We start from the raw sequence: 18,154 nt of genomic DNA, 5'->3' as shown, positions 1-18,154 counted from the left end.
GTTAAAAGGAACTGTGGACTAGTCCCAAAGAGAGCTGTTTCATCATCAAAACAGTCCCTAATGACCAGCAAGGACAATTTTCCACCCTTCTTCCCATTCTTTGTGCTGCACAAGCCAATCAGCAAGACAGCAACAGAGCTGCAAGCAGAAGCACATAAGCTGATCTCGCAGCAGTACTGTATCACCATTCTTCAAAGATATCTACCCCAAAGTACACACACTGGACTGATGCAATTGCTGCCCATAAGCTGTAAGAGGAATGTTCCCCCCCCCTTGCTTTTTCCATAATCTTCTGCTGCCACTTCAGCCAGCTGCATGTTCCTGAAGCAACAAAAGGATGATGGGGGAAGTCCTTCTGAATGTAATCCTTTCTCAGGATTATGTTGAAGAAGCCTGCTGCTTTACACTACCTTGTTATCTTTATGCAAAGACAGCAATACCTTAATTATTCCTCTTGAAACCTAAGGAACATGAGAGTTTTACATTACAGATATAGAGAGCACCCTCTGCTTGCTACCTACGTGATAAGGTGGCGGGAGCAGTCACAGAAGAGCATCAACATGGCCAGCAGCCTCTTGGATTCTTCCGTATCATTATTCAGGCATTCCAAGAAGAGCTTTAACCCGCCCTGTGGTCCCAGCTCACAGATAAAAGCCCATAATTTGGGCAACAGATCATCCAAGTAAGTGAGGCCTAGCAATGAAAAAATATAAAGCACACTCAGTTAAGCTTTTCCTGCCTGCTTATTCATGCAGGCTCAAAGAGAAAAAACAGAGCTTGGTGCCAACAGATCCTTTTGTAAAGTAAAATTTTACTTGAAGAGTAAAGGCAGCACACTGGGCTCCAAAGCCCACCCGCATTAAGGGACACCAGGAAAAGCAGAAAGACCTTCGTTAACAAGGTATGAGCTGCTCACATATCTGCAACCCTTTCCCACTCAACTCACTCATCTGCCATAGGCACTAGACCAAAAGAACATTCACCTCCCCCTTCATCCATTTGGAGGTCAGGTAATTTGTTCTTCAAAATGTATGAAAGCATTCAATGTTTCCACCACAAAGATTAATATTGTGAGGCTTAAGACTGACTCCATCTTAAGTTTGGTATTGAGTAAGCAAAGTTTAATTGCAGGAAAACTTGCTTCATTTCATATTCTGGGCAGCTAATGCTTGATAAAGAAGTGATGAAAGTTATTGGATCAGATGTACGATTCAGGATGGAACAAGCCTTCCATCCAACCTGACAATAAACTGTTATCAGTAATAAAGCTACCAACAAGTCAGCAGAATTTAACAAGAAAAATGCCTTTTTCTCCTCCACATTTTAAGTGATTTGAAACACACAGATGTACCCTGACCTGTGAGTATCTGCAGGCGTATCTGCGTTAGCGTGGTGAGAGTAGTTTGGTACAGGACACAGATACTGCACACCTTCTGCACCTCAGCAGAGTCCACTCTCTTGCCCCCAACAGGCTTCAGTATGTTGCGCACGGATGCAGACTTCTGAAAAGCTCTCTTGAAAAGATCTGGTGATGGAAGCACATGAGACGATAGCTCAGGATATAGGTGTTATTCCAAACCATTTCTTGTCCTCAGCAGCTTCACAACCCTGTGATGGAGGGTTTTAACAAACTGGGTCACCAACGGACACTTGGCTTGGGGGGGGGGAAATTTTTCTTACAGAATGCTGTAAATCTGCTGGTAATGCAGAAGAATGTTTCAGTGGGGGCATTACCCTTCAGCCTGAAACCTTACCAAACCTGCAGTAACTAATGAGCCACAGGATCTAGTGCTATGGCTGGCAGCTGGAAAATTGCTAAGATTACAGCTGGCTTATTCTCAATGCTCTTCTGCAGAATCACCATGCAACACAAGCCCCCGAGCCAGCTTCACCTTGCTTTTCACCTGGGAAGCTGGCCTCCCCCACCTTGTCTTGGGAAGCATTAAGCAATGCAGTAAGCACTTTAGCTACTTGCAAAACAATGGGGAAAAGTGCTAAAATAAGCAGATATTTTCACAGCATCAAAGCAAGAGTCTTGCCCCAGGTCACAGAGGCACTGTGAGCAGGAATTACAAATAACTATCCCCACCTAAACAGCAGCAGCTGCTGCAAGTAATTACTCAGAGCTTTTAGCTAAGTGGAAAAGTCCAATCCCTGTGAGACTGGGAGACAGAAACACACACACACAAACGTAGACACAAAAGCAACCCTGCAGAACTGACTCTTCATAGGGAGGCTGTTCTGAGGGGAAACTGGCTGTGTTGGCAGCTGAGCTATTTCCTGATTCTCTAGCAATTTCTTGCTGAGCACATCACTGAAGAGGATGCGGATCATATGGACTCCCCAGAGATGCTGCAGTTGCTTTGTCAGCAAAGGCATGGACTCATTCAATCTAAAAGAGAAGTCAGAGAGAAATGTTAGAAGGCAGGCTGGAATAAAACACCACTGATATCCTGACACATTCAGCTCGCAGTCAAAATGGAGCATGAAACCACACTGCAGATGGCCCTCACAGGGGGAAGAAAAGGAGGAGAATAACAAAATATTTGAGAACAAAAGATATACAAGTCCTAAATGAAGCACGGCAGCACAGCCACTGTTACCAGACTGACAGTCCTGACTGAGCTTCCCCATGCAATAGTTTGTAGATGAATAGAGCAGCTTAAGTTCTGCATATGCATCCTGGAATGTCTGATAAATTCATCTGAGTAGGGTTACATTGCTCATCTCAAAGCACAAAACACTCTGCAGCTTAAAAATAACTCAACACTCTAATAACAAAATACATGGAGAAGCTTAATCATCTCTCACCATAAGGTGTCTTACCCATAATCCACAGTCTGTGAAAACCAGCCCAGAACAGGATGCCAATGGGTCAGATTGGATTTCTTTTGTGAAACGTACTTCTGGCAGTAGGAGAGCATATGAATGAGCACACCCACAAAATGAGCTGTCTCGTCCTCAAGAACTTTATCATTCAAGGAGCCCAAGTACACAAGATTACCTGGCAGAAGAACCAGTAAAGCAAGGCTTAGAAGAGGAACAGATACTGCAGGACAGAGGTTACAGATAAAACGAACACATACCTATTTTCAAGACCATAAAGAACTACTGTGAAAAATGACTACTAGAGGCTACCCTGCAGGAAGCCATTTCCATCACGTCAGCCATGAAGGCAGAATGTCACTTTGGCATCCTCCTGCAGCCTTCTCATCTGTATCTTACCAACACCTTCTACAAAGTACTATAAGCTACAGCTATGGGTATTTCTGAGCTCCAACTGTTCCTGAAACATATACTTAAATATTTCAGTAGCACATCTATTTAAGGAAATTAGATTGAAATCTGCTACACTACAGGACTTTCTTGGAACCCAAGTGAAATGCTGGATAAAGTGGAGATAATGCTTCACAATAATATTTCACACACATACAAGATAAGATGCAAACGAGATCAGATCTCTGACCCTTCTTCCATTTGCAAGGGCCTCATAATATCCTTAATGTTAAAGCATACCTGCAATATTCTAAAATAATTCTTAATTATCATTTAGAAACTGCCTAAGTGAGGATAAAAATGGCAAGCTGGAGGCAGCTCTGACCTGTGGACAACAGAGATTTGGCTCAAAACTCTCTTCCAAGAACAAAATAAGGTCTTACAAGTGCTTACCCAACAAGCAAAGAGTGTGACTTCCTTCCAGGCACACACAGACATCTCGACACTGCGCTTCACGACTCAAGAATATGATGAACTTGCGGAAAAGATCATGAGATTCTATCACTGCCAGACGCTGAAATATAGAATTTAACCCTGAGTGAGGCTGACAAGCACCACACAGAACAACCACACCTGATCTGCCACCAGTAATCTGGGTTAATTTCTCTTTCTAGATAGATAGGCAAGTTCAAACCTTTGGAGAGTAAGGAATTAAAAACCTTGCAGTTGAATAGGCTACATTCCAGTTGAAGACAGATATTCCCTTGTCTGTCTACAAGACCACAGAATGCCCATCTCACACAAAACTTGCTTGCACCAAGCTACGCAGGGAAGCCAACATGAGATTAAGTAGACAGCCTGCTAATTATATCACAGAACCTCTGCCATACAACAGACTGATTTCTAGTTAGTCTCTACCCACAATTACAGAAATGGAAGAATAAGAACATACAAAGTGTGCAGTACAAAGGTCTTCACCTGTGTTCTATTTATTTGAGGATGGTTCAGTCCAACACCTCACTGGTGTTAATGATTTCTGTGGTATTTAGAAACCCTGAGCATCTGGAGGGTGGAAGGATCAAGCACTTCCAGACCAGAGTTGAAACAGGGAGAGACATGCCAGCGTTCTGTTTTATAAGTTGATAAAGAGGAATGACAAGTGCTGCTGTGCGACATTCAGTGCATATTTGGTACTATTATCTCATTCACTTACCTCAGGTGTTAGAGTAGCAAGATGAGTCATTATAGCAGGAACAGACATGATATGGATCAGAAAGGACCTCAGCAGATTGTCTGAGAACTGTGCAGCAACCACAGGGCTACAGAGAAAAATACTTCAGTGCAAGAAACTCGATCTAGCAAAGAAAGAAGCAGTCTTTCTAACTGAGTCATTCAGGGCTGATTCTACTCTCATCAAGACGCACATATGGAAAAAGAAAACTCACTTATATTTCTGTTACCACAGCAAGTTTACAGAATTGATCAAGACAAAATATTATGCAAGTCAAACAGTCCACAGCATGATGTATTTTTTTGCACAGCACATCCACATCACCAAGAGAGTTGTAAATGTTATGCAGTTCACCTCTCAAGTTCCCCATCTCCCTACTGCCATGATGACAGAAATTAAGTAGCATTTTCCTTAGGCAGAAGTGATACATCTAAGAGCATCCACTGCTTCTCCACTGAACATCACAAATTCATAACTCCAGCAGTGACAGCTATAGAAGGGAAGAGGGACAGATGAACCACTGAAGTCTTAAAGAATGCCTGTTACAGGCTGCAGAGTGCTGAAGTGAAAAGACATGAGCTGTTCGGGGACAAGGTCAGAGTTACAGCATGCTGATCTTCAGGAGAACAGACTGAACCACCAGAAAAACCTGCATTTGGTTCTTGTCTCAGGGGCAAACTTTGCTCCTACAAATCAAGGACCGGGTACACAGGCATCAGCAGTTCACTGTGAAGAGGCACAACTACACTTAGCAGAGAGCTCCATTCCCTTCTGATAGTTCAACAGAGAAAGGTTTACACATCCCATACTCTGAACTGGAACCGCTCTCAAGTCTAGGCTAATGCTCACATTTACTGCTGACTTAACAGCACTTCAACCTGAAAAATGATGACAGTAACATGAACCATTTGCCTAAAGCAGCTCTTTTATCAGGAAAACACCCTCCAAGGCATAGAGACAGGGAGAGAGAGAGAGAGGAAATCAAAAGCTCTATAATTTTGGCTGTGTATCACCCCAAGCAGCTCTGGCTGCCTTACCGCAACGCAAGAGAGAAGATTGCAGTTAAAGAGCCTTTGGACAAGGATGGTCTGGATCTTGCCAAGCCATTAGTTAGCAAAATCTGAAATAAAACAAACATTAAAACCTGCAGAATTCAGGAAAAGATTGGAACTTCTTGACAGACTGTGTTGACTTTCAAAGCAGAGAAAGAACACACAAAAACCTAAAAACCAGTTATTACTAATCCTTGAGCAGAACTAGAAGAGCTTTTGGTTAATGGTGGCATATGGAGAAGCTTTGTTCAAATTAGATTGTCTTCTGCTCTTGCTTTCTCTAGGACCTGTACTCAGAGGGTTCCCTGGCACTTTAGAATTAACAGGCAAGGCTCAGAGCTGCTCAGTAATATCATTCTCATTCTAAAAGATGAATTAAAATGACATCAGCTCCTTTCCCCAACAGAACAGTAAACAAACCAAATTCATACAGCAAGTCAGCAGCAGAGTTTGCAAAAAAAAACAAGTCAAGAGCCCTTGCTCTTTATGAATGAGCTTCCTCTACATCTCATTATGAGATGATTAAGTAGCATTTAGATTCAGCAGTGGGGACAAAAGAGGAGATGATGTATTTGGTCCTTATTGCTCCGAAGAAAAATAGGACCACACAGAAATCAGCAGCGCTCACATCCAGCCTCTCCCTCACTCACCATCACACAGCAATGATAAAAGCTTCCTCAGAACAAGAAGCATGGAACAAAATGGGGGCTTGTTTGGAATAAATGGGAGACATAGCCTGAGACTGACCTGCAGCACAGAATAAAATCCCTTCTGATTTAGATGTCCCATGATGTTAGCACAGATGTGGTTCATAGCAGGCCGCAGGGTTTCACCTTCGAAGTTAAAACAGTGATGTTATTAGAACAGCAGCTGCACTGCTCATTGTCTTACAAGCTACAAAGTGATTTATCAGCTCACAAACTCTTCTTGCACCAATTCCTTTCCCCTATGTGAAAACCAACCATTTTAGCAGTATTTTACATCAAGTCTCAGTAAAAATGGAACACTTAAGCTATAAGAGTCATATTTTCTCCCTATACTTATCTACTTTAAGTATTCCCTGCAAAAACACAGAGTATGCATTCCTATATCTATGAATACTTCTGGACACACGTAGATCTGTGCCTTTACTGAACTGGATGCACCAACCTTTTCCCCGAAGAATTTTCCAGGTAGAAGTGTCTGTGAAAGTGACAAGCATTGTGAGGTGCAAATTGACCAGTCTAGAGTCTTGTAAGATGTCAGGCTGCAACAACAAACGCCAATATAATAAACCTAATTAGCTCTGAACTAAACTACAGATCTGATAGATGCAGGCAGACAAAGAAAATACATTAATTACCTTCAGCTGCTTGAGAAATTCACAGCAAAACCATAAAATATCTTTGATCTGTTTGATCCATAAGAGTGTGAGATCCTTGGAGAGTGCCAGTGACACATACCACACCTGAGCAAAGCAGGACACAGATGGGAGCAGTGATTAGTATTTGTGTTACTGATAGGCAAGATACATTACCAGGAAGCTTTGTAACAAATGACCTCCTCGGGGTCCCACTGAACCCAGCATGGAGCCAAGTTATTCCTCTTAGAAAGCTCTTGGTCAAAGCATTCCCACCCACTACAGAAAGACACTGTAAAAATAATAGAGGAATACTGAGGAACCTGTCCAAACATTTACCATTGTATCTCAGCAATGCTCAGGGGTTTCTGAAAGCTAAATAATTTCAACAACACCAACCTAAATCTCCACACACAACTCCCCTCTCCTCCCACTCAAAATCCTGCTGACCTTTGGTTCATTCTCAACATCCATGCTATTAAGAATACAACGGCACAGCTTTTCAAATCTCTGCAAAACAAAAGGAAAGAGGCAATATTAGCTCTAACTACAGTAAAGGCTATTCTGGAAAAAGCACTAGGAACAGCTCAGCAGAAGGAGCAAGGTATCTGCAGATCAAAACAAGTGCTATACACACATTCCCCATGAACAGTGCTGATCCCTCATTCCCTGACAGCTCATCTACACATCATGACAGAGCAATGCAGAAGATCTGCCTGTGCCAGGATAGACCTTTGTTGATTTGATACAGTGCATGTGCCTGGAGAACTGATAGGGCTAACAAAATCGCAAGGCATTGCTCAGTTACTGACGCTGGCATAGTCAGCAGGAAAAACATCTGTTAACCCATGCCCTGAGAACGGAACCACTACTGAAAAATTCAAGGGTTCTTCTATTTCAGTCCTATGGGCAGACCACTCTAAGAAGAACAGAGATCACATTTCTGAATCCACATAGTGATCCCACAGGTTCCTGCAATATATTAACATGCTGAATATGTTTAGACTGTGTCACTGAAAGAAGAATATCAGAGTTAAGAAATCTTACCTCTTTGTCCTCCTTATGATTAAATACAAACAGCAGCTTCCTAGCAATTCTGAAGACAGAAAGAGCACTTCTTTTACTTGCCCCAGATTCAGTTGCCTCAAAGAAATCCTCCACTTCTCTCCTAGGAAAGAGCAGAATACAAGCATCAGTGGTTACAAACCAAGCCCAGCTCTTCAGATCAAAGCAAGGCACAGAGGGCAGAGCCCCACACACCTGATCTCCTTCTGTAGGTGACATCGGCACAGGAACCTCCGGACCAGAGCCTGGATCTGCACAGCAGCACGTTCCCTCTCCTTCAGCTCACGTCGCTCCTCACGGGCCTGCCGTGCTTTGTCCAGGAACTGAGCCTTGGACGACTGGCTGGCACTGAACATCTTTATGACTGACCAAGAGGTGAATGGAACTGAATGTAACTGAATGAGCACCTGAGGAAGGAGAAGCAGAGAGGTGAAAACAAACAGAATCAATTCAGATGTTAGGCCTGCATGCAGCTGACATTTAAATGGGGAGAAGGAGGGTGTTGAACAGCACTGGACCAATGAGACAAAACAAAAAGCCTTTGCAAAGGCCAAGTTACCTGGCAACGGGGCTGTAAGGATGAAACACAGATATCTAGATCTATATACACATCGTTTAGTGAAGTCCGCACCCAGGATTGAAGCTTTTAATTGCAAAGCAAACGAGCAGCACCAACCAGCTCTGTGCAGTCACCGCGATCCGCTCCTCACATCCCAGCTCTACTTGCAGCCCGATGCATTCCCTGCAAACAAGAAAGCGAACGGAACTAAGGACAGTCCTACAGGTAATTATAAAAGGGAATGAGGATGAAGAAACGTGGGAAGGCAATTTTTGGCTGCGATACGGACCCACGGGGCAGCCCAGAGTATGGAGAAGCCTTATACAGATGGAGAGGCCTTATACAGATGGAGAGGCCTTATACAGATGGAGAGGCCTTATACAGGCCTGAGCACCCTCCAGGCCCCCTGAGGCCGCCGCTGCGGAGCGGGGCCCCGGGCATCCCGCTAGGCCGAGCCCGGCAGCCCCGTCCAGCCCTACAGCTCCGGCCGACAACCTACAACGCTCCCATACTGTTCCGCCCTCTGTCCCTCCTCTATCCCCACACACCATTCTGGTTGTACCACGGTTCATCCAGCTCAACACACTCCGCTCCCCGCTGTAGGAGCCGCTCTCCGGCCTCTCGTCCCCCCTCTCGGCTCAGCTCGACCCCATAGAGCCAATGGAGCGCATCGGAACGCTTTAAGGAGAGCACACAAACGCCTTCCTGGAAGTAGAGGTGCATGTGACTGGATGTAGGAGGAGCAGACGGTCGGGCCGTGGGGCAGCGCCCTTCATGGTGAGCGGGGGGATGGAGGGCCGGGATGGGGCGATATGGGGACGGGGATGAGGCCGAGCCCCGGGGTGGGCTGTGCTATGGGGTGGGCTGTGCTATGGGGTGGGCTGTGCTATGGGGTCGGCTTTGTAGCCTTGGGGTCCTGTGGGGCCGGGACCGTGGGGCCCATCGCGGCTCCTTGAGGCCGGATCGTTGTGATTTAATAGCGGGGCTGGAATCAATCAGCGCTGGGGTGGGCCTGGAGGGGCTGCAGGCTCCGTGTCGTAACACAGTGCAATATAGAGACAGAGTTTGATATAACAGCACGAAGCCTCGTTAGCTCTTCCTTGGCTTCCTTTGCTGCCTGTCCCTTCCAGATAGAAGGCGATGTTAAATACCCAAAGCACTGGGGGGCATTACAAAGAGCTGACCCTCAGGCTGGGTCAGTGTTCTGATTGCTGATTCCTTACTTGCAGGAAGAGATGTCGGGAGAAGGTGTGGTGAGCTCAGCAGTGCCGGCAGCTGCCACCCGCACCACGTCCTTCAAAGGAACGAGCCCGAGCTCTAAGTATGTCAAGCTGAACATCGGCGGGGCTTTGTACTACACCACCATGCAGACACTGACCAAGCAGGACACCATGCTCAAGGCCATGTTCAGCGGGAGAATGGAGGTTCTGACAGACAGTGAAGGTAAGGATGTGCATTGCGTCCCTCCCGCTTCTCAAACTTGGTTGGGAGAGGTTGGACCAAAAGTTGGAGAAGAGAGGGAAGTTTGTAGTGATGGGCCCTTCTGATTGGTATTGAAGTTCGTCATAGACAGCTGATGAATGATGTGGGACAAAGGGATACGTGTGGCTTGACCAGGGTGTTGAGAATCAGAAGGGGCTCCTCTCAGGCCCAGATAACACAGGCTGCCTTTTTCTTTTGAAATACTGACACAAAAAGCCCTGAAGTATGTGGAAAATTGTGACTGAGAAACTATGAGTCAGGACTTGCGTATTTACTTGGAAGCTCAGAAGGCTGTTTCCTCATCTTGTTTCCTTATCTGAAATACAAAGATAAACCTCGGAAGCGGTGTGTTTTTTGAGCAGAAAGGTGATTTTTGAAGCCTAAGTTTATTTTCATGTGGGAATATTGGTGGTTGGCTGGTGTAACATGGTGTGTCTGACACACCTTCCTTGTGGCTGGTTAATTAGGTGAAATTTTTGTTTGAAGCTGCTGAAAGCACAACGAATGCATTGCTTCATTAGATGAATTGGACTTAAGTGCTTTAGAACAGCCTGTATTTAGAAGCCACGTGGTGCAAGCAATGGATTTAGTAGGGCTCTCATAATAAGCTTTCTTGAGATAGGAAAAACTGGCTTCGAAGGGGAAAAAAAATGTAAAATAAAAGAACCCAACGACTCATTCATCCGAATATCCCCATTTTGGCTATGAGTTTAAGCTGGGGGGAAGGTGAAAGGCTGCATTGTTGCAGTTGTATTACCATGCCTTTTGCAAGCGTTCAGCTGCTGCATGGCATTAGCGCTGCTCTGTGTGCTGCAGGTCAAGGTGCAGTTTGTCTCCCCATAGGTGCAGGTTCTTTCTCCTGGAGAGCAACAGATAATATTACTCCAGATCCAGAGCTTCCTCTGCTAAGATGTGAAATCTCATGCTCCTTTTGCTGCGAGTTCCACTGTGTCTGCATGGGGCTGTTCCATTTAGCTCATTTGTGCTTTAATAGGAATTTGATACTTCCTGGATATTGTAACTGAGACACTCCCATGGCAGTAGCTCTTGCTTTATCTGCCTCTTGTTGGCACGTTGCTGGAAACCAGGACAATGGTGTTAGAGCTGTCAAAGGAAACTCTCTTTATCTGAAGCTGGTCAAAATAGTGTCCATTGGGCGCACCCAAAGTCTGGCACGAAACAGAGTTTCTCAGGAAAAGGAGCCAGACTTGCAGAGAAACTGGAAAGAATGAAGTTGTATTGCAGTCTGTGGAATGTTTCACACTGTGCGTCTTCCTCTTCATTTGGATGCATTCTTCTGACCTCAGTGCCATCTCCCAAGTGTAACAATTACAACAAGCTGCTGCTTGGACTCCAGAAGAAGAGCTGAGTTCTCTGCTGGGGAGTGACAGATGATTATTTTCAGCTTAGAACTGTAGCAAGTCAGCATACTCTGGTTATTTTATTTCATGGGAAGAATAGGGGGTAGAAGGCTGTGGGTTTTCCAAGCGCTTCCATCTGTTTCCACTTTTCCTTACTGCATTGTGAGCATCCCCTCTCTTCACATTGCTGTTAACTGGTTGATCAGGGTGGGTGTTTGTAGGGCTGTCAGGCTGTTGTTTCATCTGGCAAGGCTTGGTCAGAAAACGTAGCCTCCTTTAGTGGTTGGAAGCTGTCCCTGAGATGCCTTGTTAAAAAAGAAAACAAATTTCCTAGAGATCAAATGCGTGTATGTGCATTTTATGAACACCGTATGCAAAACCCACTGCAGGGATTGCAGTTTTTTGTAACGCCACAGTTACAAAATAGCTTTAAAAGGCTGAAAACCCACTTTGTAGGCCCTGCACAGCCATAACTGAGTGGCAGCAGGGTCACCTTCCTGTGAGTCATCTCCTTTTGGCTGCGGCTTTGGCTGTTTGGTTAAAACAGAAGGGTTTTTTGCAAGCTGCTTTAGCAGCCGCTTCTATTTTGCAATGCTGCTCCAAATATTTTCTCATCCCCCCCTCCCCACTCTGTCTGAAAGTGAGCAATTCTGCTTTGGTTTTGCCATCTGTAAGCATAAAGCTGCAGCACATTTTTACAGCCTACAGAAGGAGCTGTGGCAGAGATGATAACAAAGAAGTTTGGGGGTCGTAATTCTGCTCTCTCAACCCTCTCATTACTTCTCTTCAGGTTGCGCTGAGCTCTGGCAAACACTTTGTAAATGGCTGCGTTTTTGGGGATATGGATGTTGTTGTTTATTAGCACGCCCTGTGCTCCATTGTCTCTTTAAAATGGGAGAGCTCTGCATTGATAAATGGGCTTTTTTTCTGCTCTGGTTCAATAGGTGTATTGCATTCATTAGCCTAGATCAGTCTTTTAGTTCTCTGTTTCTAGTTATCCTGCCTTCAGCTTTCCAGTTTGTTATTACAGGCTGTAAAATTACAATTGCAAGCATACATTGTATAGACAGGAGGGTAATGAGGGAGATGGAGAGTCTGTGGTAAACGGCTGGAAACCGTCTGACTTTGTCCTCAGAACAGCATGAAAGGGCTGCGTTCACTTTCCAAATTTACCCAAGTGTTCAGATTTTTACTAGTAATTCCATTCATGCAGAACACACAGGCTCTGCTTTAACCTACTTTCCTTATTTGTCCAAAATATGACTCCTTCCCCACAAGCGTTTCCTCGCTGCATTCCTGAGCTGCAGCCCATGAGGGTGGCCAGCTGTTCATTTATGGAAACTTGAGGCTCAACGTTGCGTAAGGTTTCTCTGGGTCCAGCAGCCGACTGGCAGCAAGAGGTGAGACAGGGATCCTCCCATCACAACTAACTGGGAAGTGCTTCTTTGTGGCTGCTTTCTTTCCGTTACCCCATTCCCATCATCCATACCTTACATACGTGTGCTGTTGTGTTGTGGATTTCAGCAGCTCCAGAGGCCAATAAGCATTTTTCTCTATCAAATAACTGCACTTTGGGAACGTGGAGACTGGAACTGAGTTGGCAGTGATGCATCCTACAGCTGTGCTCTTTTTTTCTGGCCCTTTTTGCACATCTGCTGGAGGTGGTGGATCTCAGTGGGTACCAGTGTGTTGAGGTGCGGGAACCTAAAGGTGGTTGAGTTTGGTTGGCTGGACTAAGAAATGCATCAGTAAGAACCAGTCACATGTATGAGTACAGTGGGGATTCTGCGAGTAGAGGAAGAACAGAGCTGATCGCTTTGAGAATGAGAAGAATTCCTTCCTCTGTTACAGCTAATCATTTGTCAATAACTGGGAACTGTGAGAAACAAGTGAGCTTCCTACCTTACTCCCACATACGCACTTGAAAAATGCAGGAGGAGGCAGCGAGTTCCCCGTGCAAGTAGAACATTCTGCTGCTCTGATTGCCACATGGAGCTGGAGCTCTCCTTGCAGGAACCTGCCTGGTGCAGCAAGCCTAGGCCAGGCTCAACATCTTTTGTCGCATTTGCTCTACTGTGTTCTTCTCCTTTCCCCAGGCTGGATCCTGATTGACCGCTGTGGGAAACATTTTGGGACCATCCTGAACTATCTGCGTGATGGTGCTGTGCCGCTCCCCGAGAGCCGCAGAGAGATAGAAGAGCTCTTGGCTGAAGCCAAGTACTACCTGGTCCAGGGGCTGGTGGACGAGTGCCAGGCAGCCTTGCAGGTAGGTTGTGAAGCTAACGAGGAGCTGGGTTGCTGAGGCTGCAGTGAAGGGTGGAGGTGAGGTGGGCAGAGCTTCAGTGTGCACAGCAGGATGGTCTGCTGGTGTCCACTTGCTGCCTTTCCAAAGCTGGGGTGCAGCATGAAGGCAGATGGCACACTTAGCCTGTGGCTCTTTAGCTGTGGCACAGAATATGTGGGACCTTCCCACCTCATACAAGTGTGCCGTGCCTTAAGGTCTGTTTACATTCAGCTGCTGTTTGGTTCTTGTTTCAGCAGAACAAAGATGCATATGAACCATTCTGCAAAGTACCAGTCATCACATCTTCCAAGGAAGAGCAAAAACTTATAGCCACTTCTAACAAGGTGAGAAAGACTGGGCTGTGCTGTAGCTTGGAAGGATGCTGGGATGTCCTGGGACTTGCGTGGGATCTTGACCAAGTCTTTAAGAAATGGTGTTTAACATTTGAGCTGCAAAACACCAGAAATCTACAGCAGGCTAATCGTGTCTTCTGAATTAAAAGTCAGATGTTGATCAGGCCATGTCTGTCTCCACATAAGGTGCTACAGTAGAGGCCATAGATAGGAGCAGGCTGATCAAGCAGCTCATCAGGGCTGTTAGATCTTCCATTGGTTTGTGCCCTCTGATAAATAACAACAGATGGTTTCTTTAGCTAAAGTGAATCAGTGACTCCTGTTTCTCCCTGCTGGCTGTGGTGGGTGAGGATGAATTACAGTCTAGTCCCAGAAGGGATCAGAAGGGATTGCGGCTCCATTACCAGCCAGCACACAACAGTTTTGCAGCAACAACAAATCCCATTGAGTTTGAGCCTAATGGTGTCATTTCATATTGCAGCTCTTCTGCTGCGTGGTCTTGGAGCTGAGATTCCAGTGATTACTGCATGTCCTCTGACCAATGTGTGTGTTGTTTGTTTTTTTACAGCCAGCAGTGAAGCTGCTATACAACAGAAGCAACAACAAATATTCCTATACCAGGTAAGTGACTTAACCTGTCATTTTGAAGTTGTTCATAGACTGAAATCCATGATAGATATTCACTTTTTCTGCACTCAGAACCAGTGACAGATTGGAGCTGGCACATGCTCAATTTTGTTTCCCCAATTAATTTCAAACTTGAGTCAGGAGGGAGCCTACTGTCATCCACAGAAGGCTGAGCATGTGCTATTTCTGGGATGGGGGTTCCTCTAACGCCCAGGTGCAGCTGGTAGAGACTCCTGGCCAACTGCTGGCCTGCATTCCCCATAGGCTGCAGCACTTTGGCTGGATACAGAAAGCCTGCCATAGCATTGTCAATAAGTTGCAAAATCATTAAGGACCTTGTCTGCCATTCCTTATGTCTCTGTTTAAGTTCCATGACAAAACACTGTCTTCATCCAGCTGGTGCTAAGCTTGAATTTAGGAAGGGTTTCATCTGTCTGTAAGGATTTTGTGCACAAATGAAGCGGCCTTTGACATCCATTTGGCCTGCGTGTTACTCACAGCGCTGTTGATGCGCAGTAAATCAAAGGAAGCTGGGCTTATGGGCCTGCAAATGCTCGCTGCCTGAATCCTTCTGCTCTTCATTACTACTTTAATTACCCTGACGTGACCACTTGCCTTCTTTGTCTCTCATAGCAACTCTGACGACAACATGCTGAAAAACATCGAGCTATTTGATAAGCTGTCCTTGAGGTTTAATGGGAGAGTGCTCTTTATAAAAGATGTGATTGGAGACGAGATCTGCTGCTGGTCTTTCTACGGGCAGGGACGGAAGATTGCTGAAGTCTGTTGCACTTCCATTGTTTATGCTACTGAGAAAAAACAGACAAAGGTGGAGTAAACAGCAGCAGGGCCCCACTGCTTTCAGCGTGTGGACATCTGTTCCATTCTGAACACGCTTTTCATTGTCTAGCATCTCTATAGAATAATCAGTGCCATTCAGATTGGGAGAGCAGCATAGTGGGGCTCATCCTGTGGGTCTGTTGGGGCAGGGACTGATTGGACGTAGCGCTTAACACGGGGCAATTCTGATATTACATAATGCAAGCTCAGTCCAGTTCTTGTCTTTAGACAAACTTGTGCACTTGATCAGGTTTGTTGTCCATCGCTGTGTAATGGCAGCTCACATGGAGCAGCAGCAAACCTCCTGTAGAGACACCTGGCTGAATCTGCCCTGTGAGCAGGCCAGTTCTGCCTGCTGGGTCTCAAAGGCTGAAGGCAAATAGCAAAACGTTTGGGTTTGTACGGCTGGAGTAAGGGAGGAAAACAGAGGTGCCTGCAGTAGGTGAGAGTGACCTTCTCTCTCTCTCTCTCTTGGTGGGCAGGTGGAGTTCCCCGAAGCCCGCATTTATGAGGAGACGCTGAACATTCTGCTGTACGAGTCTCAGGATGGCAGGGGACCCGACAACGCGCTCCTAGAAGCCACAGGAGGAGCAGCTGGCCGCTCCCATCACCTGGAGGAAGATGAGGAGCGAGAGCGCATCGAACGCGTGCGAAGGATCCACATTAAACGTCCGGATGACAGAGCCCATCTGCACCAGTGAGCTGAGCCGTGGCTGCGCGGGGTCTGTCTGGAGGGCTCTGCCCTTGTCCTGATGGATTGTCTGCAGCAGGGGACCAGGCAGCTTCTCTTTGTTCAATGAGTCTGTAAATTACGTTTTGTAACGAAGTAGGTTATCTGGGGTATTTAAATGCGGTAGTTCTAGGGTGAGAATAAATAAGGTTACTGGGCGTATGATAGGTATGTAAAAAGCCCACTGAGCAGCTGGAGAAATGCCCTGAGTTTGTAGCCCTCTTGTCTTTGCTATTTTGTGGCTAGTGAGGAAGAAGGCTGGCTTCCTTTGGCTTTAGCAATTATCCTGCACTTTAAAAAACAAACAAAACGACAGAAGTCAGGCAGCCACATACCTTCCCTCCTGACTCTCACTGACCCCATCTCCTGGGTGTCGCAGCATGGCAGAAGCACAGCGATCTGAGCACAGTGGAGCTGCTGCAGAGATTCTTTTCTTCCAGGTCAGAAGGTGATGGAGTTGGTAGATCAGGCTGGGCAATAGCAGGAGGAGCACCAGGCTTGAAGCAGAGGGAGCCCAGTGCTGCCAGGCTGTGCAGGTGGCTGTGGCTTCCCACTGCTCTCAGGCCCCACTCCAATGGTTCAGTGGAGCTTCTGTAGCACTGGGTTGTGGAGAGGCCCATCCCCACTTCTATTGATGTGATGATCACCCATCAGTAAGCTGTGCTTTCTTTACCACAGGTTAAAATTCATAACAGGTTTGGCACACAGTGCCAGCATAGTGTAGGCAGGAGGCCAGCAGCTGTAGCTCAGTCCTGCAGCTGATACAGGAGCATTTGGCTTTGAGTGAGGGCAGTGCAGAGTGCTGGTGTAGAGCTGAAGGCAGCAGCCCAGAAGAGGTTAATCCCTGTTTGCCTTTATCCTGAGCATTTTCCAAGTCTCTCAGCAGAAATGGCAGCTGTGTGTGAAAGGATGAAGCTGAAACGTTGTGAAGAGAATGCTGTAGTGTCTGGTTTACAGAGAGTAGTAATAAATGGGTGTTTTTATCTACCTCCTAGTCTCGTGTTGCCTATTGTGGAGTCAAGTATCAGTCAGAGTGATGGAAGATAGTGTATTATTCACTAGGATTGGATGCTAATGGATAATGAGAAGAGCTGCAGCTGTAATGGTTAATGTAAAAGAAAGCCTGAGAGAGCAACCAGCAGTAGGAAGTCTTAAACTTCAGTCAGGGTGCTGCTGTGGCAGAGCCCAGAGTACTTTGGCCATTTCAGACCTTCTTGATTCTTCACCTGGAGTATTTTTTGCTGGGTGTCCCACAGTGGCAACTCTGCATCACTCAGTGAGGCCCTTCATTTCTGAAAGCTTCCTGCTGTAAGGGTTCCTAGTCCTGGCTCAGGGCCGATTGTGGCACATTGGCATTTTAAAAACCAAAGGCACAGTCAGCATCACCAGCTGCATTACTCTGGTGTATTTCAGTAGCAGTTAGCCTCTGCAGCTAAACTATGTGGGATCTAAAATAAAGCAGTAAGCAATTTTGGAGCAGCATGTACAACTAACAGCTTTCAGAGTTAGGCTGAAGTTGTCTTCCTCGTAACCAAAGACTTCAAGTTTTGAACAGCCAGGGGCTGTGACAGTGTGGTTGTTATCCCTGTCTCCTCTACTCTTATTTATCAGGCAGAAGCTGAAGAAAGAACTCAGCAGTACCCAGACAGAGTGGTTGCACTGCAGTTCAGCACCTTCAGCGATGTCCTGATCCCTTTGGCTTCTTTTCTAAGCTGTACTTACATATGTTTGTCACCAGTGCAACATGCTTCGGGTTCATACAAGCCCATAGTTCAGGCTGTTGGTGTGCAGGACACAGTGCCTCTCCCTTTTTGCCTTATGTGATAAGCTGGGGCGTGCGCTCTCTTTGGCACTGTGTACTTTGACACATGACTGAGCTGTTTACGTGTTTCTGATCTGTAATACACTCCTAACTTAACTCTACTTGTGTAACAAAGATGTACCGCTGTCCTGGGATAGAACATCCCTCACCTTCTGGCCGCTTGCCCTTTGTTCATTAAGTCTCTCAATAAAAC

General features: G+C 46.0%; 2 protein-coding genes across 3 annotated transcripts in view; one reads left to right on the top strand and one right to left on the bottom strand.

The window, feature by feature from the left end:
• Positions 1-9,128, bottom strand: part of UBE3B (ubiquitin protein ligase E3B) — a 19,618-nt gene extending 10,490 nt beyond the window's left edge. Inside the window, 15 exon segments of the mRNA XM_032447952.1 lie at positions 522-693; positions 1,358-1,525; positions 2,223-2,392; positions 2,827-3,004; positions 3,670-3,790; positions 4,430-4,535; positions 5,485-5,567; positions 6,247-6,332; positions 6,649-6,745; positions 6,842-6,946; positions 7,289-7,348; positions 7,886-8,006; positions 8,099-8,295; positions 8,457-8,645; positions 9,011-9,128. Coding sequence (XP_032303843.1) covers positions 522-693; positions 1,358-1,525; positions 2,223-2,392; positions 2,827-3,004; positions 3,670-3,790; positions 4,430-4,535; positions 5,485-5,567; positions 6,247-6,332; positions 6,649-6,745; positions 6,842-6,946; positions 7,289-7,348; positions 7,886-8,006; positions 8,099-8,259 — 1,628 coding nt within the window. The 5' untranslated portion in view covers positions 8,260-8,295; positions 8,457-8,645; positions 9,011-9,128.
• KCTD10 (potassium channel tetramerization domain containing 10) lies at positions 9,127-18,154 on the top strand. Of its 2 annotated transcripts, none has more exons than XM_015878049.2 (7): positions 9,127-9,239; positions 9,692-9,905; positions 13,402-13,571; positions 13,847-13,933; positions 14,511-14,563; positions 15,203-15,398; positions 15,892-18,154. In XM_015878049.2, exons 1-7 carry the CDS (start codon positions 9,237-9,239, stop codon positions 16,108-16,110), a joined length of 942 nt encoding a protein of 313 aa, XP_015733535.1. In that variant the 5' UTR covers positions 9,127-9,236; the 3' UTR covers positions 16,111-18,154. The 2 variants fall into 2 exon arrangements, with proteins under 2 accessions (XP_015733535.1, XP_015733534.1); XM_015878048.2 differs by having other exon boundaries at positions 13,844-13,933.

The sequence above is a fragment of the Coturnix japonica genome, chromosome 15 (assembly GCF_001577835.2).
Source record: "Coturnix japonica isolate 7356 chromosome 15, Coturnix japonica 2.1, whole genome shotgun sequence".
NCBI lineage: Eukaryota > Metazoa > Chordata > Aves > Galliformes > Phasianidae > Coturnix > Coturnix japonica.
Note: the sequence above shows the minus strand (reverse complement) of the source record. Positions and strands in the feature narration are given on the sequence as shown.